Source organism: Populus nigra, chromosome 6 (assembly GCF_951802175.1).
Source record: "Populus nigra chromosome 6, ddPopNigr1.1, whole genome shotgun sequence".
Classification (NCBI taxonomy): domain Eukaryota; kingdom Viridiplantae; phylum Streptophyta; class Magnoliopsida; order Malpighiales; family Salicaceae; genus Populus; species Populus nigra.
Genome location: NC_084857.1, coordinates 21,087,186 through 21,109,685, shown reverse-complemented (window position 1 = coordinate 21,109,685; position 22,500 = coordinate 21,087,186). Strand labels below are relative to the sequence as shown.

Genomic DNA, 22,500 nt, shown 5'->3' with positions numbered 1-22,500 from the left:
ATCCCTAAGAAGATCCTTCAGGACTTGTTCATTTCTCGCAAAAGGAACCGAGTGGGAGAAGGTTTATGTACATCAAAATATGTCGATTTTAATAAATTTCAGATATAGGTTAAAATTGATTAATTGACCATTCACACTTGAGAAATAAAAAATTAGTGGTAACTCATATTCTTTATTTCGAACCTATTTTTGTCAGATACCCTTTCCTATCTGCTGATTATGATAAAATGGAATGAATTTCATATTGAAATTAACTATTATCACTTTCTAGGCCAATATATAAATAGGACCTAAAACCCACTAAAACATGCAAAAAAAATTAAAATTGCCTAGATGATATCAACCAATGATTGTAGCAACCAGATGATTTTCTAGTGACAAGATCAAGCAACAAACGAAGTATAAATATGGAGACGCCATGAAAACTAAGGAAAAGCCAAAGCTAAAAAGCTTCTTATTTATTTTAGTTTTATTTATGCCCAAGACATGATAGTAGGCACTCGTACTCCCTCATACAGAATTGCAGCAGATAATATCAATATGCATCTGGTTCGAACATCACAAGAAGAGGGCCGACATTGGGAGCCAAGTGCTTTTCACTGTTGACGCCAACTGGGACGCATGAGCATTCACAGAAGGGTTCGGACATTGGACAGAAAGAAAGCTGATAAAAACTATTATCACCTTCATACTTGGTGATCTTAAACCGATTCAATCTATCAACACCTCCTGTGGTCACAATCAGTCCTTCCGATTCAATCATCCAAGTCGTTGTCACGCCCCCCATCCTACATGAGGGTGCATCAAAGTTCACATTTAGATAAGAGCCTTCATGGATGACACCATCGTTTGATTTTATAGCAGGTGAAAATGTTAATGGGAGGCTCTCATTCAAAGTGGAAAGTGTAACATCTGAATTTCATATTGTTAACTTTAGAAGTCTGTAAGTTTCTTCTTTATTCTTTTCAATATTTGCTTAACCTACGTAACAGAGTACCTTCAGGTTTTATACAGAGAAGGATTTTAGTTTTCCTATTCAATACAATTCTCTATTGCGGAAATAAAGGTTTCCCTTAACATATGGGATTTCCTTTACGTAACAGTGTCCTATTCTTGCTCTAATTTCTCTACTTTGACAGCTCATGCCAACACTCCCCCTCAAGGTGGTGCGTATATATCTCTTATGCCCAACTTGTCGAGTGAGCTGTGGAAGATTTTAGAGGACATTACCTTTGTAAGTATATCCGCCAACTGGTCTTCTGATTTGAGAAAAGGAAACTGAATAATTTTTTCATCCAGGTTCTATTTAATAAAATGTTGATCGACCTCAACGTGTTTAGTGCGGTCATGCTGGACAGGATTGTGGGAGATGTCAGTGGCTGCCTTGTTATCACAAAACAAATTCATTTCAGAGCTAGGAGCAATACCAATCTCCGTGAGCAACCTTCTAAGCCAAAGAAGCTCACAAAGACCCTTAGCCATTCCTCGAAATTCAACTTCAACACTGGATAAAACCACTACCTTTTGCTTCTTGCTTCTCCATGTGACAAGGTTGCCTCCTACAAATGTAAAGTAGCCTGATGTGGATTTCCTATCCAAAACATTTCCTGCCCAGTGAGCATCCGTGTATCCATCAACATGTACTTGATTATTTTTTGAGAACATAAGTCCCTTTCCAGGAGAGGACTTTAAGTAGCGTAGAATCCGAATTACAACATCCATATGGTCTTCACTGGGACAGTGCATGAACTGACTCACTACACTTACAGCGTAAGCAATATCTGGGCGGGTATGAGATAAATAGATAAGTTTACCCACTAACCGTTGATACCTCTCTTTGTTTGCTAGCACCTGATCTGTATACTCTCCAAGTTTGTGATTTTGAACAATAGGAGTATCAGTTGGTTTACATTCCAGTAACCCCACTTCTGTCAGCAAGTCTAGTACATATTTCCTTTGAGAAAGGAATATGCCTTGTCTTGACCTGTCCACTTCAATCCCAAGAAAATATTTGAACCCGCCTAGGTCCTTCATTTCAAATTCGGTTGACAATTGTTCTTGGAGTCTGGATATTTCTTCTGCATCATCTCCTGTAACAATCATGTCGTCTACATAAACTATTAGAGCAGTTACCTTTCCCAGTCGATGTTTTAGGAAGAGTGTATGATCTGAGTTGCTTTGTTGAAACCCATATTTTCTCATAGCTAAACTAAACCGACTAAACCATGCACGGGGTGACTGTTTTAATCCATACAATGCTCGTTGTAGCTTACATGCCACTCGTGCCTCTGAGGAAGACAAGCATCCTGGTGGAATGTCCATGTAAACTTCCTCCTCAAGATCACCATGGAGGAAGGCATTTTTTACATCAAGTTGGTCCAGTGGCCAATCTAAATTTGCTGCAAGAGATAGCAAGACTCTAACAGTATTTAGTTTGGCTACAGGTGAGAAAGTTTCTTGATAATCTATGCCATATGTCTGTGTATACCCCTTTGCCACCAGTTTTTCCTTGTGTCGATCGATGGAGCCATCTGCTTTGTATTTAGTGGAGAAAATCCACTTACACCCCACGGTCTTCTTCCCCTCAAGTAGTTCCACCAGTGCCCATGTTTTATTTTTCTACAACACCTCCAGTTCTTCCTTTATAGCGTTAGGCCAGTGTGGATCTGTCAAGGCCTCTTCAACGTTGCCAGGTGTTTTACATGAGGACAAGGTGTGTGCAAATGCTCTCAGGGGTCCAGAAAACCGTTGAGTAGACACATAGTTGGTGATTGGATATTTGGAACGTCTGTCTTCTATGTCTGGACAATACCTGTTTGGTGGCTTGCCCCGATTGTGTCTTTAAGGTAGAACATAACTGGCAGATTTGTCCATGACATTAGTGTATAGAGTTGTAGTATGAGAACTTACCTCAGGATTATTCTCAAGAGGAGGGTCGTCGGGGTCAGGTACTAAGAGGTGGGGTAAGTCATCGTCAGATTCTGCATTTATCACTGAAGCAGACTCATCTCGTGGATCTAGAGGAACCACTGAAGTACCCTGATCCTTCGCCTCAATTCTTTCATCTTCATTGTGCAGATACGTTGGATTGTTTCCAACATCCAGCCCTTCACTGGCCAGTAGGTGTTGTTGTCTTGACAGCCCTTCACTGCCAAGTAGGTGCTGCTGTCCTCCCAAACAATTCTGCTCTTCATCACAGTGCTCCCCCTAAAGAGTGGAATTGGATGCTGGTGATGGGAAGAAGGTGTCAGATTCTAAGAATGTGACATCCATGGTAGTGTAGGTGCGTCTGGTGGTGGGATCAAGGCAGCGATATCCTTTCTTATGTACTCCATACCCCAAGAACAGGCATCAGACTGCACAAGGATCCAGCTTAGATCTCTGATTCTTATGGAGGTGTACAAATGCAACGCAACCAAAAATATGGGTAGGGAGCAACAACACAGTAGGCAATGGGACATGGTCAGATAGAACCTTTAAAGGAGTCTGAAACGTTAATACCTTAGCAGGCATACGGTTCAGCAAGTGCACAGCTGTAGCGACAGCATCAGTCCAATAATGACTAGGCACATGTGCCCCAATTAATAAAGCACGTGCAGTTTCTAAGATATGTCGGTTCTTTCTTTCAGCAAGGCCATCTTGTTGTGGGGTCTGAGCACATGAGGTCTCATGGAGAAGACCATAATTCTGAAAATATGTTTGAAACTGCTGATTAACATATTCCCCTCCATTGTCAGAACAAAAGACCTGAATCTTCGCAGAAAATTGAGTCTAAACCATGATATGGAGGGATTTGAACACACTAAATACTTCATCCTTGTGTTTCAGTAAGTACAACCATGTCATTCGAGTGCAATCATCAACAAAAATCACAAACCAACGATGTCCAGAAGCAGTAGTAATAGGGGAAGGTTCCCATACATCAGAGTGTTTCAATGCAAATGGAATTGTGCTTTTATTCATGCTCACAGGATATGAAACCCTATGACTCTTTGCTAGAATGCAAGTATTACACGTAAAGTTTGAATGCATTCCATTAGAAAATAAATCTAGAAATAAGTGCTTCAAATAACCAATTGAAGGATGTCCTAAGCGATGATGCCATAACCAAATCCGTTGTTCTTTCTTGCTAACCGCATGATCCATGAGGTTTGCTCTGCCTGAACTGAGGTCATCGACATAGTATAATCCCCCCCCTCTTAGTACCACGCCCAATGATCTCCTTGGTGAGAATATCCTGAAGGAGACAAAATGTATAGTATATTAATACCACACAATTAAGATCAGCAGTAACTTGGCTGACAGACATTAGTTTATGGGAAAGGGATGGAACAACTAACGTATGAGGTAAGGATAAAGAGGGAGATAGAGTCACAGTTCCAGCCCCTGTAATCGGACAAGGGACCCCATTAGCAGTAGCAACACGACTTCGTCTTGGTAGAGTGGTATGAGAAAAATCATTGGAGTCAAATGTCATGTGGTTTGTAGCCCTAGAGTCAAGAATCCAGTTGTCAGCAGCAATGTGAGTAGAGCTATGAAGAACGTTACTGTTGTTACCTGAATTATGTGTGGTTTTTGTGTGGGAGGTGAGTGATAATGAAGGTTCCCCAGTGGCTATAGCAGCTTTCCCTGTGCTGCCATTAGGAGTGTCTCGTTTCTTCCTTGTCTGAAGTTCATGCCACCAATCTGGGTATCCATGTAACTTAAAGCAGGTTTCACGGGTATGTTTGGCATTGCCACAGTGAGTGCACTTCATTCCATCTGATGGAGCTGGCATTTTTTCAGATGGGTTTGGTCTGTCATTGTTCAAGGAGAAAAAACCTGTCTTCATTGGAGTGTGGTGGCGTCCTGCCTTGAGTCCTTTGGAATTCATAACCATTCCAGGAGCACTCTCGGCCCCTGAAGTCATTACTATCTGCCTTATTTCTTCCCGTCTGACGTGAGCATAAGCCTGCTCCACTGTAGGGAATGGTTTTAGCTGAAGTACATCGCTCCTGGTCTTGTCCAGCCGGTCATCTAATCCATCAAGGAAGGTATACACTCGATCTTCCTGTAAGATTAAATTATATTTCTGAATGTCCACAACACAATCCATTGGGTTAGGACGCCGAAAATCTATTTCTCGCCATAAGCCTTGAAGATTATTATAGTATTTTTCAATGGATCCACCAGCTTGTTTCATCCGAGTCACACGATGGCGGAGGTCATAAACCTGAGACATATTTGTCCTATCAAAATAGGTTGTAGCAGTAGAATCCCACACTTGTTTTGCAGTAGGGAAGCAAATAAAATTAGCAACTAGGGAAGGTTCCATTGAATTAATCAACCAGCCCTTGATGATGGCATTCTCAGTTCGCCATCTTCTGAAGGTTGGGTCGGTTTCTGGAGGCTGAGGAAAGTCTCCATTAATATATCCCAACGATCTTCCTGTAAGATTAAATTGTATTTCTGAATGTCCACAGCACAATCCATTGGGTTAGGACGCCGAAAATCTATTTCTTGCCATAAGCCTTGAAGATTATTATAGTATTTTTCAATGGATCCACCAGCTTGTTTCATCCGAGTCACACGACGGCGGAGGTCATAAACCTGAGACGTATCTGTCCCATCAAAATAGGTTGTAGCAGCAGAATCCCACACTTGTTTTGCAGTAGGGAAGCGAATAAAATTAGCAACTAGGGAAGGTTCCATTGAATTAATCAGCCAGCCCTTGACGATGGCATTCTCAATTCGCCATCTTCTGAAGGTTGGGTCGGTTTCTGGAGGCTGAGGAAAGTCTCCATTAATATATCCCAACTTGTCTTTGCTAGAGATAAACATCTCAACAACTTGGGACCATAAGGCAAAATTTGAGTCATTCAATTTGATGTCGATTGGAGTAGTCGAAGAATCTGCAGGTGGTGGGTGTTGGGAGGTCTGTGATCTAGAGAGAACTTCTGTCATATTGGTCGCCAAGCTGGTGAGGATTGATTCGGTCTGGGGGTTGAGGTATTCCATCAGTTCTGTTGATTCTGTCATGGAGTCTAGGCTGTTTGAGTGTTTTTTCCTGGTCATAAGGTGGGTTGAGCAGAGGTCCTAGGAACCCGCCGCTCTGATACCATGTTAACTTTAGAAGTCTATAAGTTTCTTTTTTTATTTTTTTCAATATTTGCTTAACGTAAGTAACAGAGTACCTTCAGGTTTTATACAGAGAAGGATTTTAGTTTTCCTATTCAATACAAATCTCTATTGCGGAAATAAAGGTTTCCCTTAACATATGGGATTTCCTTTACGTAACAGTGTCCTATTCTTGCTCTAATTTCTCTACTTTGACAGCTCATGCCAACACATATGATCTTGCTAGTCGCAGTGACCGCAAGAGTTGTTGTATTGTCAGTCGAGGGGGCTACGATTAAATAACGAGCACCAGCTTACACCTCATGACCGAAGACATTCGAGCACTGCAGCAGCATCTTTGGTATGAACGGCCTCAGGAAATGAAGTTGCTGCGAAGGCAAAGAGAAGGAAGGAGAACCCTAGAAATTTAGTGATCTCCATATTTTTTTAATATGAGTATTAGTTATCTCAATATTGTGTCTTGTTGATCTTGTGTTGAAACAACGCATGGAGATCATATATCTATATGGAGCAAGCATTTTGATTATTTGTTACAATTAATTAAAAAATTCCACAAAAATATAAATTATAGTGTTTTACTCGTGCCGACCTTCGACAAAACTACAAATTATAGTCTTTAGCAAAGAGTTGTCGTGTAGGTTTTGAGCTCTTGCCTCTTGCTTACTTGATTTATCCCACAATAGTGTTTTACCCGTGCTGAGTAGAAATTATAATCCTATGGCAAGGAGTTGTAGCATAGATTTTGATCTCTTCTCGCTGGCACCACTTGCTTAAAATGTTATAATTGATCTGATCAATGAACTTAAAAAATTTAAATTTATTAAATAAAATTAAATAAACTATATTCTTTTGAAACGACAATTGTTTTAATCATTAATCGTGTGTAATAATTGGTGAGCTTTAAGAAGTTTGAGAATTATGTATTTTGTATATTGAATTCTGAAGACTTGAATGAGTAATATATACAAGAGTATGTGCTACTACAAATATGCTATTCAAGGAAAGTAGATCATACAATAAAAGCTGATTATATTTATATCCTATGATCTCGTTCAATCAATCAGAGAGATATGATTTCCTTCTTCATTTACTATCTTGTAACATATTTGCTTTCCTTTAACACTCCTCCTCAAGTTGGAGCATGTATATCAATAGTGCCCCACTTGCTCAGATGTGTATAGAAAATAGGTGCATGCAGTGGCTTAGTAAATAAGTCTGCTACTTGCTCTCCTGTTCTGACATATGAAGTTTTGATCTCTCCCCTTTGAATTCTTTCACGGACAGTGTGACAATCAATTTCAATATGTTTTGTGTGTTCATGATACACGGGATTTGCGGCTATATGCAGAGCAGCTTAATTATCACAAAATAATCTTGCCGGCTGGAGATGTTCAACACATAAATCTCTTAATAAAAATCATAGCCAACTCAATTCACAAGTGGCTGCAGCCATAGACCGATATTCTACCTCTGCGGATGACCGGGCAACTGTAATTTGCTTCTTGCTTTTCCATGACACCAATGATTTTCCAAGAAAGATACAATAACCAGTTACTGAGCGACGTGTTGTGGGGCATCGCGCTCAATCTGCATCACAGTAACTAATCAAATGGAGCTCATTATGGGAAGGAAACATTAAACCTTGTCCAGGAGCCCTTTTGAGATATCAAAGAAGTCGATATGCTGCATCAAGATGGTGTCACTATGGATCTTGCATGAACTGGCTTAATGTGTTGACAGTGTATGCAATTTCTGGTCTTGTGATGGTCAAGTAAATTAATTTTCCAACTAGGCGTCTATATCTTGCTGGCTCATGTAGTGGGCTGCTACCTGCAAGTGTTAATACCAAATCTGCCTCCATTGGTATCTTTGTAGGTTTAGCACCAAGTAAGCCAGCCTCCTCCAATATGTCCAGTGTATATTTTCGTTGGCAAATGGTGACTCCTGCTTGTGACCGTGCGACTTCAACTCCAAGGAAATATTTCAGGGGTCCGAGATCTTTAATTCAAAATTTGCTACTAAGAAAACCTTTCAAGTTCTTAATTTCTGCTTCATTGTTGCCTGTGATCACCATGTCATCAACATATAACAGCACAATAGTGAGTGAAGTCCCTTTAACTTGAGTGAATAAAGAGTAGTCTGCCTTGGATTGGCAGAAACCGATGGTCTGTATTGTTGAAGAGAATTCTCTAAACCAGCTTCTGGATGCCTGCTTAAGCCCATATAAAGATTTGTGGAGTCGACAAACAATGTTCTCCCCCTGTCGATGACAACCTGTAGGAGGCAACATGTAAACTTCCTCTTGGAGTTCGCCATGAAGAAAAGCATTTTGAACATCCATTTGGTGTAAAGACCAGTTGCGAACAGCAGCCACAGCTAAGAGGCAACGGACAGTAAGGAGTTTGGCTACTGGGGCGAAGGTCTCTTTGTAGTCAATGCCTTCGCGTTGGGTGAAACCCTTTGCAACAAGGCGAGCTTTGTGGCGTTCAAGAGTCCCATCAGATCGATACTTAAGTTTGAGCACCCATTTGCAACCGATAGGTCAATGTCCATGCGGGAGAGGAACAAAACTCCAGGTATTGTTGTCTGAGAGAGCTTGGAGTTTAGTTTGCATAGCAGTGACCCAATGGGGATTTTGACAAGCCTGTTCATAAGTAGTAGGTTCTACCAAGTGGGAGATATGAGCAAGAAAACATTGGTATTGAGGGGACAAGCGTGAATAGGAAACATACCGATGGAGTGGATGTCGTGTGCTGAACATGGACTGCGAGGATGTTGCCTTGGACATGAGCAAAGTTGAGTGATGAGCCACATAATCTTTGAAATGAGCTGGTGGTTTGGAAGAACGGGTGGATTGGCGTAGCGTAACTTGGTGAGGGGATTTGTCAAGAAGAGCAGGTTCTGGTGAAGGTGCAGTGATGGTAGAAGGTAAGGTAGTTTCGGGTGTGTTGTCAGTTATGGTAGTGTCGGGGGTGGTTGTCGTGAGTGGAAGAGAAATGGGATCAGAGGGATCGGTGTTGTGTGGGGAAGGAAAGTATGTGAGAAAAGGATCCGGAGTGGGAGTGGGTGATGGAGAAACAAGTGGCAGGGCAGGTTGGGTGGCATGTGTGGGGGAGGTGTAGGGAAAAATATGCTAATGAAAAATGACATCTCGTGAGGTGAAAAATTTATGTGTGGTGAGATCATATAACTTATAACCCTTTTGGCCAATGGGATAACCAAGAAAAACACAACGACGTGCACGCACATCAAACTTAGTGACAGGTGTGAGGTTGGTAACATAATTAAGACATCCAAAAACACGTAAGTGTGTATAGATTGGCAGTGTGTTGTGCAAAAGCTCGTATGATGATTTATGAGAGAGTAATGGTGTGGGAAGATGATTTATAAGGTAACAGGCAGTTTGGATACTTTCCCCCCAAAACTTTAAAGGTAAATTGGCCTGAAATTAAAGAGCAAGACCAATGTTTAAAAGATGCCTATGTTTACGTTCCACAACCCCATTTTGTTGTGGTGTGTAAGGACAAGAATGTTGAAAAGAAGTCTCACACGAGTCTAAATAAGAATGCATAGAAAGAAATTCACTACCATTATCTGCACGAAGGATCTTAATGTCTTTTTGAAATTGTGTTTTAACCCAAAAGAAAAAGGATTTCAAAATTGATTGCGTGTCAGATTTGAATTTCATAAAATGCACCCAAGTAAAACGAGTATAATCGTCTACAATAGTAAGAAAGTATTGTGCCCCAAAATGTGTTGGATGTTTGTGAGGCCCCCAAATATCACAATGGATTAAATCAAAAGGTGCAGACGTTTTTATTTCACTACGACCAAAAGGTAAACCAGTTTGCTTTGCCAAAGGACAAATATCACAAATATGTGTGGAATCAAAAATGATTTCAGTATTATTTTTTGCTAATGAAAGTAAAGGTGCAGATGACAGGTGCCCTAGACGTCGATGCCATAAGTTATTGGTATGGTGAATGTGGTTGGCGAGATGGGGGTTTTGTCCTGGTGTAAGGTAGTAGAGGCCATCAAAATGCTTGCCTAGGCCAATCATCCTCTTCGTGTCCATGTCCTGCACAATACAAAAATCCGGATAAAATGTTACCATACAATGCAAAGCTCTTGTTAATTTACTGACAGACAATAAATTGACACGAAATGTTGGTACATAGAGGACTTTATCAAGAGATAGTTCATGTGATAATTTGATAGAACCAATGTTTGTTATTTTCGTCTGTCCCCCATTTGGTAAACCAACAGATGCATGCTGAGCATTAACAATGTTATGCGTTGGTGATGAATGCGATATATGATCAGTTGCTCCACTGTCAATAATCCAACAGAGAGTTGAAGGAGAACCTGTTTGTGCTATATTGCATTTTGGCGAGATACCTGTTGCATTTATAGATGGTTGTCCATTACCACTACGGAGCATGGCTATGATCTGATTATACTCCTCGGTAGTGAATGTAGGACCATCTGTAACTGGAGTGTTGTGCTTGGAATTTATGGTAGTGTGAACAGCCCTTGTAGCAGAGTGAACAACCTCAGTATTATTGGCCATTGATCTCTTATTTCTCGGCTTCACATTCTTGCCATGCCATCGGTGTCCTTCTGGAAACCCAATAATATAATAGCAATGGTCTACCAAGTGTCCATCTCCATCACAGTAGTTGCATTTAAGTGGTTTACGTGCAGATGTGTTGGTGCTCTGTTTATTAAATGACTGGAATGTTGGGTTTCGCCTTACCTGCATTGCATGAGAATTCATCCCTATATCTCGACGACTTGCTACATCCATATGTCGTTCATGTTGGAGAATAAGACCATGAACTCGTCGTGTGTCAGGGAGTGGATTTATCATCAAGATCGACCCTCGTATTGTGGAGAAAGATTCATTCAATCCCATTAGGAATTGCATAACTCTTTCTTTCTCTTCCCGTTCAGCGAGTCCCTTTAAACCTGCACAAGTGCAAACAAGTGGATCATGGCAGGATGCCAACTCATCCCATAAAGCTTTCATCTTGGTATAATAAGAGGAAACCAAGAGTTGCCCTTGACGATTTTCAATAATTTCTTGTCGAATCTGATAGATTCTTGAGTCACTGTTCTGTGAAAACCTTTCTTTGAGATCTTTCCAAATTGCAGCAACAGATTCTGTGTACATGATGCTGTTGGAAATGTCTAGGTGGACAGAGTTCACGATCCACAGTGTTACCATATCATTGCATCTTTTCCAAGATGAATAGTTTTCATTCAGGGGTGACGGAGCTGTAATGGTTCCATCAATGAACCCTGTTTTGTTCTTTGCGCTGAGACCCATGCACATGGCACGACTCCATTGCCCATAATTGTTTCCATCAAGTGGCTTGGAAGCAAGAATAATTCCAGTATGGTCTGTATGGTGTATTGCATACGGATCTGAGAACTCCATGGAATGCTTGTCTGTCTTCGTCCTTGCTTCTGTCATGGTGTTTGTGAGAGATTTGTAATTTACTGTGAGGGGGCTGTGTATTTGAGGCTGTGTTTGTTATGGTGGCGGAAGCATTATAGGTTACCAAAGGCAATGCTCTGATACCATAAGAAGTTTGAGAATTATGTATTTTGTATATTGAATTCTGAAGACTTGAATCAATAATATATACAAGAGTATGTGCTACTACAAATCTGCTATTCAAGGAAAGTAGATCATACAATAAAAGCTGATTATATTTATATCCTATGATCTCGTTCAATCAATCAGAGAGATATGATTTCCTTCTTCATTTACTATCTTGTAACATATTTGCTTTCCTTTAACAAGCTTGACAACTCGAAAATAAACAAAAGAGTCTATTCTATAAATAACTTCAATTAAAACTACTAATTAAACCTTCCAAATAAAACTCAAGTTGTGAAGCTTGGAATCGGTCATTTAAAATGAGATTACATGTCCTAGTATACAATGAAGATTTTTTTATAAATTGTAAAAAAAAAATATTCCTATTTTCTTGCACTAAAAACTATACGATATTTAAAAATTTATTGTTTTGATAGAAGTTTAGTGATCTTCATTGTTAAGATCAGTATTAGTTATCCCAATATTTTGTCTTCCAGTTCATGTGTTGAAAGAGTGCAAACATTTGGATTATTCTTTATAATAATTATACGTGCACCTGTGGTACAAAACTACAAATTATAGTCCTGCGGCAAAGAGTTGTCGTTCAGGTTTTGAGCTTTTGGACCACTTTATTTACTCGTGCTTAATAGTTTATAAGATTCCATCAATTCAAATATTTCCTCATCTCATTCTCGAAGAAAATAATGAATATTTCTCATCTTATTTCAAGATAGGCACTGCTATATATATTCACTACAAAAACATAAAAGCTAATTATTTTTTTAAGCAAAACAGATCAAAACACAAAAAATAAAGAACACGAAGACACTCAAACTTAAACCCAACAATGTGAACATCAAACTAGATCAAATTTCAAGCAATAAAATGCAAAGTTTTATTCGCAATTAAGCATAGATGAAGAATTAAGTGTTATTTTGCTTCAATTATTAATCAAACATTGCAATTTTTTTTTGTCAAAAATAATTTTCGGTTCAAAATTGAAATCTTAAGATTAAAACCCACAAAAACATGTTATTGATTCATGAAAACCCTAAATTATTTACTAGTAATGATACAAACTTGCAGAAACCAAAATTGAATCAAAATGAGACCTAAAACTAGCACTCAAGACATTGTTCTTCTAATGAACATGAAGAACATGAACTAAGATTGCCTAAAAAACCCAACATACACTGTCAACAATGCATATTATCATAACCAAATATATATGGATAAAAAAGAACTAATAAAAACAACAAATCATCAAAATCATGCAAAAGATTCCAAGCTTCAAAGCTATGAACTTAAAACAGCCTATATATTCATGCAATTTAGATTCAAAATGTCTTCCTAAAACTTTAACAAGAACCAAACAAAACTTAGAAACCTAGAAACATGAATCAACCAACATAGAAAAAAATTCATAAACTTGCTGCCATATTTGGCAAATTTCAAATCAAACTAAAGTGTACTCTTAACATATTAAGACAATAATCATCATGTTAATACACTTAAAACATTGCATTTAAATAATAAAAAACAATCCAACAGTTACACAGCAGTCGAACGACACGTCGTCTAAGCTAAACCCTACAAATTAGGGTTTTAATTTGGGATTTGGCAAACTTCAATTTAATCCATATTCTTCCAGTTTCTTTTAATTTCACTCATAATTGCATCATGAACCCTTCATTTCATGCAATTTCACCCCTGTCAAACTTAATTATCAGCCCCAAATTTGAGCGTCTTTTACAATTTGGTCCTTGGTTTCTGATTTGACCACCAGATGACCATCAAACCTTCAATTATCTTAAATTTGACCCTTGATTTCACCAATTTCAAACTTGAAAAGTCTTGTGTCTTACAAGTTGGTCCTTAGTTTTTTATTTGTTCAATTAGGTCCCTAATTGCCCATCATATTGTGAAATTTATGCAATTAAGCACCTGATTTGACTAATTTAACTTTTAAAAATTGCAATTTAGCCCTAACTTTTATTTCTTTTATTTAGAGCCTAAATTAACTTCAAAAGGTTAATTTTCTTGCAATTAAACCCTCATTAAATTCAATTAAACCTTTTAAAAAAATTTCAATTGAGTCCTTAAACATCCAAGCTTGAATTTTCCTTGTCAAATTGAATTTCCTTTGTTCATAGGGAGACCTCACTAGTCAATTATATGCTGTCAAATCCAATTTTAATCTTCCTCGAATAGTCTTTTGGCAATTTCTTAGGCATTCTCGTATGTTTTTTTCAACTGATACGTATTTTTTTTTATTTTCTTCCAACATTTCTTTCAATTTTTTATATTTTCTCTTTTTCCCTATTTTTTTTAATTTTTTGTTTACATGGGCCCCCAAAAATGCGTAGTAACATTAGGTTCAAGATTCAAGTTGAACCTCCACCTTCAACTTGAGAGTGTGTATTGTCATAACTCTTTTTTGGGTTATTCCCCAATTCATATTTTTTCTCTTTTCAAAAAAAAGAAAATACAAAAAAAAATCAAAAAAATGTTATAAAAAATTATAAGTATGAAAAAAGGATGCCAAAGCGCCCTAAAATGGTTAAAAATTGGTTGAGGAGGTTCAAAAATACAAAGATTAAAATTTGACAGTATTTTGTTGACTAATTAGAGCCCTGTTGATAAAAAAATTCAATATGAGAAAGAAAAGTCTAAAAACAGATGTTTATGGACTCAATTAAATTTTATTGAAAGTTTAATTGAATTTATGGAGGGTTTGATTGCAAGCAAATTTGATTTTGGAGTTAATTTGGGCTTTAATTGGAAGAAATTCAAGTTCCGGGGTCAAAATATAATTTTTGAGAGTTAATTTGGTCAAATTAAGGACTTAATTGAAGAAATCCGAAACCAAGGACCAAAATGGAAAAGGCGCGTAAATAGAGGGGCTATAATTAAAACCAAAGCAGGGGCCAAATTGAAGAAATTAGAAGTTTATTTCTCAATTGAGGGTCAAATTGCATAAATTCAAGACCAAGGACCAAAGTGATAAAGGCAGCCAACTTTAGGGCTGCTGTTTTATTTTTGGCAGGGATGCAATTGCATTGATTTTTAAATCAAAATTGCAATTTAGGACTTGAATGAACAAATTACAAATTGAGGACCAATGTGAACTCGGACACGTTTTTTCCGCCTTTTCCTTATAAATAAAATGGCATCGTTTCATGCACTGTTCACATAAAAAAAAAAAAGAGACCCAAACACTGCCGTTTTGAATGGCACTATAGGTCTTCTTCTTCCCCTGGACATGCGAGACAGGGGAAGAAGAAGATTTTTTTATCGACTTTTCTCTCCCTCTTTCTCCGAAAAACATCAAAAAGACGCTGACCATAACTCCATGTGTATAACCTTTGACCCGTGGCCTACCACGGGGCCGTGAAAAAGGAGGGAACGTGCCCCTCAGGTTGTTTTTGGGGCGGCTGCACAGTGGCCGACCCTACCTCTCTCTCCCCTGTTTTTCCTATAAATACAAGGGAGAGCACAAGAAAAAAGGAACACAAGAAAAATGGGGGGAGACCGAAAGAAAAGAAGGAAAAAAAATAGAGTAGAGAAGAGAGAAAAGGAAAGAAAAAGAAGGAGAAAAACAAAATTGAAAAAAAACAGAGGAGGGAGAGAGAAGAAGAAGAAGGCGAAGCACCGTGAGCCACCGTGCCCCAACCACCGCCCAATTAAAAAAAAAAGAATTTTCCTTTTTGAAAATTGTAAATTTTTTTCCCATGTTTTTTCTACTAAATTTTACTTCATATTGGTTTGTATTTTTATACCGTAAAAATATAAATTCGGTATTAAAATACCCGGTTTTTATCAAAACTTCCAAAATACAAAAATAAATTGAAAAAAAAGAAAAAATGTTTTTGTGCATACGACCATGTGTCTCAAAGCTAAAAGATCATATTGTGTTTTTCATACAAAAAAAATAATATTTTAGCATTCATTTTGGCTTTAGTAACCAGTTTATTAAAGTCAGGAGAACATTGATCAAAATATCAAAAACAAAAAAAAATTATTTTGTGTTGTTTTAGTATCAGGGATTATGAATTTATATGTAAAACGTATTCCCGATATTAAAAAAGTTTTTTTCTTTTGATGACATAGAATAGTTAGGTTTTAAATGATAAGATAAGGATCTCCTTACAGAAAAAGACTTTTCTTGACCCTTTAGACAGACCAACAATTAGAAAACACAATCAAAACCTTAGGTAGTAAGGTGTAGTTGGGGTGCTAATACCTTCCTTTTACGCAACCAGTCTCCATACCCTATCTTTGAGACTGGTTAGGGTTTCTAGTGACTAGAATGCTATATGGCAACTCCCAATCCATATTTTACTAATAAGAGACAAGAATTTCTTGTCTCTCCATATTTGCCATGTAGACACCATTTCCTTGAAGGTGGACGATTGTCGCGACGCCGCATACGTGCGACATGTATTATAGGATATTACACATTATAGCCTTATATATATATATATAGGAAAGGTTTATTACTCCTATGTTGTTATATATATAAACAGGAAAGGTTGACTAATTAATTGGTTAAGCCTCCTATTATTCTAAACCACAACAAAAAATCTTTAATATGGATAGGGCTCGATACGTGTTTGACAAGTAGTTATGATTGTGAATTAAAATCAATAGGCAAATCAAACTTCATAAGTTATATCTAGGAATAAGTGTATAGACACATAGATTCCATGAGATTTCTCCCATAAACATAATGAATTGCCCATTACAAGTATTATTAAAAAGATGCAGGACACTAGTTTGTGTATGTCAACATTGAACATTGTCAGTAAAAAAAATATGAAAATTTGGCCCAACCTGAATCTAGTTTGTGTATGTAAAAATATGTCGATTTAAAAAATAAATTAATATTTGTTAATATTAATATAAATTGATTAATTGACCAATCACACATAAGAAATAAAAAATTTGTGGCAACCTTTATTTTTTATTACTATCAAACCTATTTTGTCAGATGCCTTACCTATATGCGGATTGCAATAAAATTAAAAGAATTTTATATCGAAATTAACGAAGCCCAATATATACATAGGACCTAAAAACCCACTAAAATAGGCAACACAAAAAATAGCATGTAGATAAAAAATTAAGCTTTCAGGTCTTATCTAACAATTTAAGTTTTTGAATTGAAATGATTTTTTGACATAATATCATAGACTTCTTGATCAAGCGGTTACCAGTTCGAATCTCACCACTCCATTCTATTTGATAAAAATTAAATATAAAAAAATATAAGGTTGTGCAAGTTTGAAGCCCGTAGAATTTTCAATTGATTATAAGAACTAGATGATTTTCTAGTGACAATATCAAGCAACAAACGAAGAGTGTGTGTGTGTACGGAGACAACATGAAAATTAAGGAAAAGCCAAAGCTAAAAAGCTTCTTATTTATTTAAGTTTTATTTATGCCCACCACATGATAGTAGGCAGTCGAGATCCTTCATACAGGATTGCAGTAGATAATAGTTCTGGTTCAAACATGATAATAGGCAATCGACTTCCCTCAATATCATTCTAACACCATTTTATTCTCGATTTTTGGTGCTCTCTATTCATCTGGTTCAAACATAACAAGAAGAGGGCCGGCACCAGGAACCAAGTTCTTGTCACCGTTGACGCCAACTGGGACGCATGAGCATTCACAGAAGGGTTCGGACATTGGACAAAAAGAAAGCTGATAAAAACTATTATCACCTTCATACTTGGTGATCTTAAACCGATTCAATCTATCAACACCTCCAGTGGTCACAATGTATCCTTTCAGTGTTGTACTGAATCGGATTTTCCACATGGGTGTCACGCCTGCCATTGCGCACATGGCACTTGGCCCTGCAAAGTTCACATTTAGATGAGTTCCTTCGCGGATGACACTATCGGTGGATTGTATAACTGGTGAAAATGTTATTGGGAGGCTCTCGTTCAATGTGGAAAGTATAACATCTGAATTGCATAAGACCTGGCCATTGATAGTGACTGCAAGAGTTGTTGTATTGTCAGTCGAGGGGGCTACGATTAAATAACGAGCACCAGCTTGCACCTCATGACCGAAGACATCGAGCACTGCTGCAGGATCTTTGGCATGAACTGCCTCTGGAAATGAAGTTCCTATGAAGGCAAAGAGAAGGAAAGAGAGCCCTAGAACTTTAGTGATCTTCATATTTGTTGAATATGAGTATTAGTTATCTCAATATTGTGTCTTGTTGATTTTGTGTTGAAACAACGCATGGAGAGCATATATTTATATGGAGCAAGCATTTGGATTATTTGTTACAATTAATTAAAAAAGTCCACAAAAATATAAATTATAGTGTTTTACTCGTGCCGACCTTCGACAAATCTACAAATTATAGTCCTTTAGCAAAGAGTTGGCGTGTAGGTTTTGAGCTCTTGCCTCTTGCTTACTTGATTTATCCCACAAAAGTGTTTTACTCGTGCTTAAAATTGATCTGATCAATGAACTTAAAATTTTAAATATCTTAAATTTAAATAAATAAACTATACTTTTTTGAAAAGAATTGGTGAACTTGACAACTCAAAAATAAACACCATGTATAAAATTGAACAAAACCCACACAAATAGTCTGCTCTATGAATAACTTCAATTAAAACTATTAATTCAACCTTCAAAATCAAATTCAAGTTGTCAAGCCCAGAAGTAGTCATTTAAAACGAGATTACATGTCCAAGTATTCTAAAAAACGTTTTGGTCCTTTCTTTGCACTAGACACTTCGGGAGACTTGATTAATCAATAATCTAGGTTGGTTTGCTTCAATAACTGTTTTTTTGTTTTGATCTTAGAATTCCGTTTTTGCATCGAAACCTATTTTGACAAAATCGTGATTGTTAAGTGATAATCATTGATGTTGGAAGCTTGATTATGATTCGGTGAATGATTCTCATCATGCCTATGGCTTTGATTTTGTTGTATCTGGTAAGATTTGAAATTCACATTGATGTGTTTACTTTGAATGTTCTTCTTGTTCTTTAGTTTTCTAGGTTTTAGTTCGTTTTTGATAAAAAAAAAATTGTGTTTCTATGTTTTTTGCAAGTTTAATTTTTTTTAAGTTTTGGTTTTTGTTTGTTTTTGACCTAGAAAACCATATTTTGTTCATCATACCAAACCCGGTATAATAGACTGATAGAAATAGAAACACCATAAGACCATAACAAACACAAACAAAATAAAAATAATGCAGCTTACCTCAGGTAAGGCGTATTAGGGATGTTAATACCTTCTCTTTATACAACCAGTATATAAGCCCCAGATAAAAAAAAACTATAAGACACTAAAATAAATGTTAAGATAAGTAGTTATCTTGAATGATTACCTTAATGGAAATAAATGAATAAAAATTAAATAAAATTAAAAATAAAAATAAAATAAAATTTCAAAAATAGCTGAAAAATAAAAAATACAGAAATGTGAATAAAGACCGGACATAAATAGATTATGATGAAATAAATTTACTGGGATGTAAATTAATGAAAATCAAAATAACTTGGGTAAAAAGGTGGTCTAACCTGTATCAGTACTCAAGAATTTTATGCCTAAAACATGAAAATTTACTATTAAGGGACATGAATGGAATTAATTAAATTGTTACAATTTATAAGTTATTAACAAGGGAAGTGCTCGGCCATAAGAGAGAAAGAAAGGGAAAAGGAAAAAAAAAAGCAAGAGAAAAACATTATAAATCAAGAGAAAAACAAGAAAAAGTGAGGGAGAGCTTTGAGACTTGTAAGATTGAAAGACTTAGAACATTAAATTAAGGAAGAATCAAGTGAAGGAGGATAGAAGAAAGAAGAGGAGCGTCAGCCACACTAGGAGGAGAAGAGAAGTTGGGAGAACTTAGATTGGTAAGCATGAAAAATTAAGATTCTTATTTGAATGAAGTGTTTTTGGCAAGTTATCAAACAATGACAATTAAATTTGATTTAATTTCTTATATTCTTGACTCTTTAAATTAGGGTTCTTATGAGAAATTTGTGGATTATGAGAAAAGTAGTAAACATGATGGAATTGAGGTAGAATAGTATAGAAATAGTGAATGTAAGTAGTAATTAAGAAAGAAATTGAATAAGTTTGAAGAAATGAACTTGTAACTAAGGATGAGGAAATAAATGGATGAGGTTTTGATTGTTTTATGTTTGAGAAATGATATTCCTTATCTTATTTGAAGTATTCAAATTATAAACAAGTGAAGAAATATCATAAGAATGTGAAAATAAGAAATAAATAAATGGTAGGAATAGTTCATGGAAGAATTCTTTAAGTGAATTAAAAAAAGAAAATTGATTAACACTATATGTTGAAAATGAGGTGACAAATGAATGAAAATTTTGGTACAAAACCCAATTAAATAAAAGATATTACATGCTTCAAATTTTGGCACGTAGGAGAAATATTAATGGATTAATAATATAGTGCAATTTGATTGATTCGGGAGTTATTTCGGGAGTAGGGCATCATGTAGAAGGAGTCAGGCCATCACGAGCAGACGGTAAGTGATTCATAACTTTCTTTTAAAATTCAAAGTTCCATTATTAGTTATGAGTTGTTTTATGACATATTGATATGGAAAAAGTAGAAGAAGAAACTTATGTGTATTATAATAGGGATGTTAGGTAATTCATATGGAATTACTTGTTAGATCTGCTATTAATAGAGTGTTGGGTAATTCGTATGGAATTATCAGTTTGATTGGCTATTGAAAGAGAATAGTCGGATGTTGGGTAATTCATATGGAATTACCGGTTAGATTGGGTATTAATAGCAATAGCCGGATGTTGGGTAATTCGTATGGAATTACCTGGTAGATTGGTTATTAAAAGAGAATAGCCGGATGTTGGGTAATTCGTATTGAATTACCGGTTAGATTGGCTATTAATAAAGTGTTGGGTAATTCGTATGGAATTACCGGTTTGATTGGCTATTAAAAGAAAATAGTCGGATGTTGGGTAAATTCGTATGAAATTACCGGTTTGATTGGCTATTAATAAAGTGTTGGGTAATTCGTATGGAATTACCGGTTTGATTAACTATTAAAAGAAACTAGCCGGATGTTAGGTAATTCGTATGAAATTATCGGTTTGATTGGCTATTAATAGAGAATAGCCGAATGTTGGATAATTCGTATTGAATTACCGGTTAGATAGGTTATTAATAGAGTGTTGGGTAATTTGTATGGAATTACTAGTTAGATTGGCTATTAATAGAGAATAGCCAGATGTTGGGTAATTCGTATGGAATTACCAATTTGATTGACTATTAAAAGAGAATAACTAAATATTGGATAATTCATATAGAGATTGACTATTAATAAAGAATAGTCGGATGTTGGGTAATGCATATGGAATTACCGGTTAGACTAACTATTAATAGACTGTTGGGTAATTCGTATGGAATTACCGGTTTGATTGTTGGCTATCGAGGAGGTTTAGCTGGATTTGAGGTAAATTGTGAATTACCAAATTGAAAATTAAGCAATGAGTATTGGTTGTCGAGATCCTACAAGTATAGGATTGATAGATTATGAATGGGCTATTGATGTTGATATGTAGTTAGTGATGAAAGACAATTTGATATATTTTGAAGAATTTTGAACATAATAGTTTTATTATTTTTAATGTGTTATCTTTCTTATTTCTTATTAATGTTATATATACAGATATTTCATGAGGTGATGTGAAGCATTAAATATGAGCTTTGTGTTTAAATCTGTTTTTTTATGTAATATCTTTTGCTTTATATATAATTTGTATTATATGTAGATTTTAATATATGTATCCTAAAGATATTTGCTTTTGATATTTATACATTTAGAAAGTATAAGTAAGGAACTAATATTACGAAACTATTCGTAAAGAAACTTAGTAATTATAATTATGCATGTTTAAAAGATGAATGCATGTTAAAGTAATAATTAATTCAATATGAATCCTTTGAGTTTTTATCTGTATGTAGTTAATGTTTTATTTTAAGATAATATAATTACCATGTTTTATTTGTTGATGATGTAAGGTTGAGAAAGCACAACGAAGTATTGCTATGTGAAATATGGTATGATGAGATGGGATATGATCCACGATGGTTGGATCGAAGTGGAAGATTTAGGATTGTGATTGAATGAAGTCTAGTCAATAACTTGGTAACATCAAAAAACAAAGGAAACTCTGCCAAATTTTCTGTAGAAAATTAGATTTATATAATAATTATTACTTTGATAATATAACTTTGAGAGTGAGACATCAAAGGTGAGATATGTTAGACAATAACCATAAGACAGTAACGATTCAAGACTTAGATAATAACAATTCAAATTTCAGTAGTCTTCATATGAATACCATATATATATATATATATATATATATATATATATAATTTACTCTATTTTCTAGTTACATGAGATTGTTATTTTATTTCAGTTGTGGGGGTGTTACGCAATACCTTGCCTAGAATATTTAAAAGACTAGTTAGGGTTCCTAATAAACATAATACTAGGTGGCGACTTCTTATCTAACCAAAGACCTACTGACCTGTCCGGGAAGGGTTATGGTGATGTCACGCTCTCATGAAGGGTACAATATCTCTTTAGGTGATACTTGGAAATTTTGTTTGGTGATTATTCTATCGATGCTTTTAAGAGAGAGGGGTCGCAATCAGTAGAAACAAAGGGTGAGCAGTGGCATTTGGTTTTGTTATTTGGGTTTATAGAGTGGGAAGGTGAGAAAAATAGAGGTCA

The 22,500-nt window shown here is 36.1% G+C and overlaps 1 protein-coding gene and 1 pseudogene across 1 annotated transcript; both read right to left on the bottom strand.

Moving 5' to 3' along the window:
* Window positions 1-535: 535 nt before the first annotated feature.
* Window positions 536-6,564, bottom strand: LOC133695930 (wound-responsive protein GWIN3-like; annotated as a pseudogene).
* A 10,548-nt stretch (window positions 6,565-17,112) lies between these two features.
* LOC133695813 (wound-responsive protein GWIN3-like) lies at window positions 17,113-17,952 on the bottom strand. Its single transcript, XM_062117764.1, has one exon. It carries the CDS (start codon window positions 17,912-17,914, stop codon window positions 17,306-17,308), a length of 609 nt encoding a protein of 202 aa, XP_061973748.1. The 5' UTR covers window positions 17,915-17,952; the 3' UTR covers window positions 17,113-17,305.
* Between the last annotated feature and the right edge of the window lie 4,548 nt (window positions 17,953-22,500).

Bases quoted from the DNA above. Each gene is read 5' to 3' on its own strand.
- LOC133695813 (XM_062117764.1), bottom strand. From the start codon at position 17,914: ATGAAGATCACTAAAGTTCTAGGGCTCTCTTTCCTTCTCTTTGCCTTC.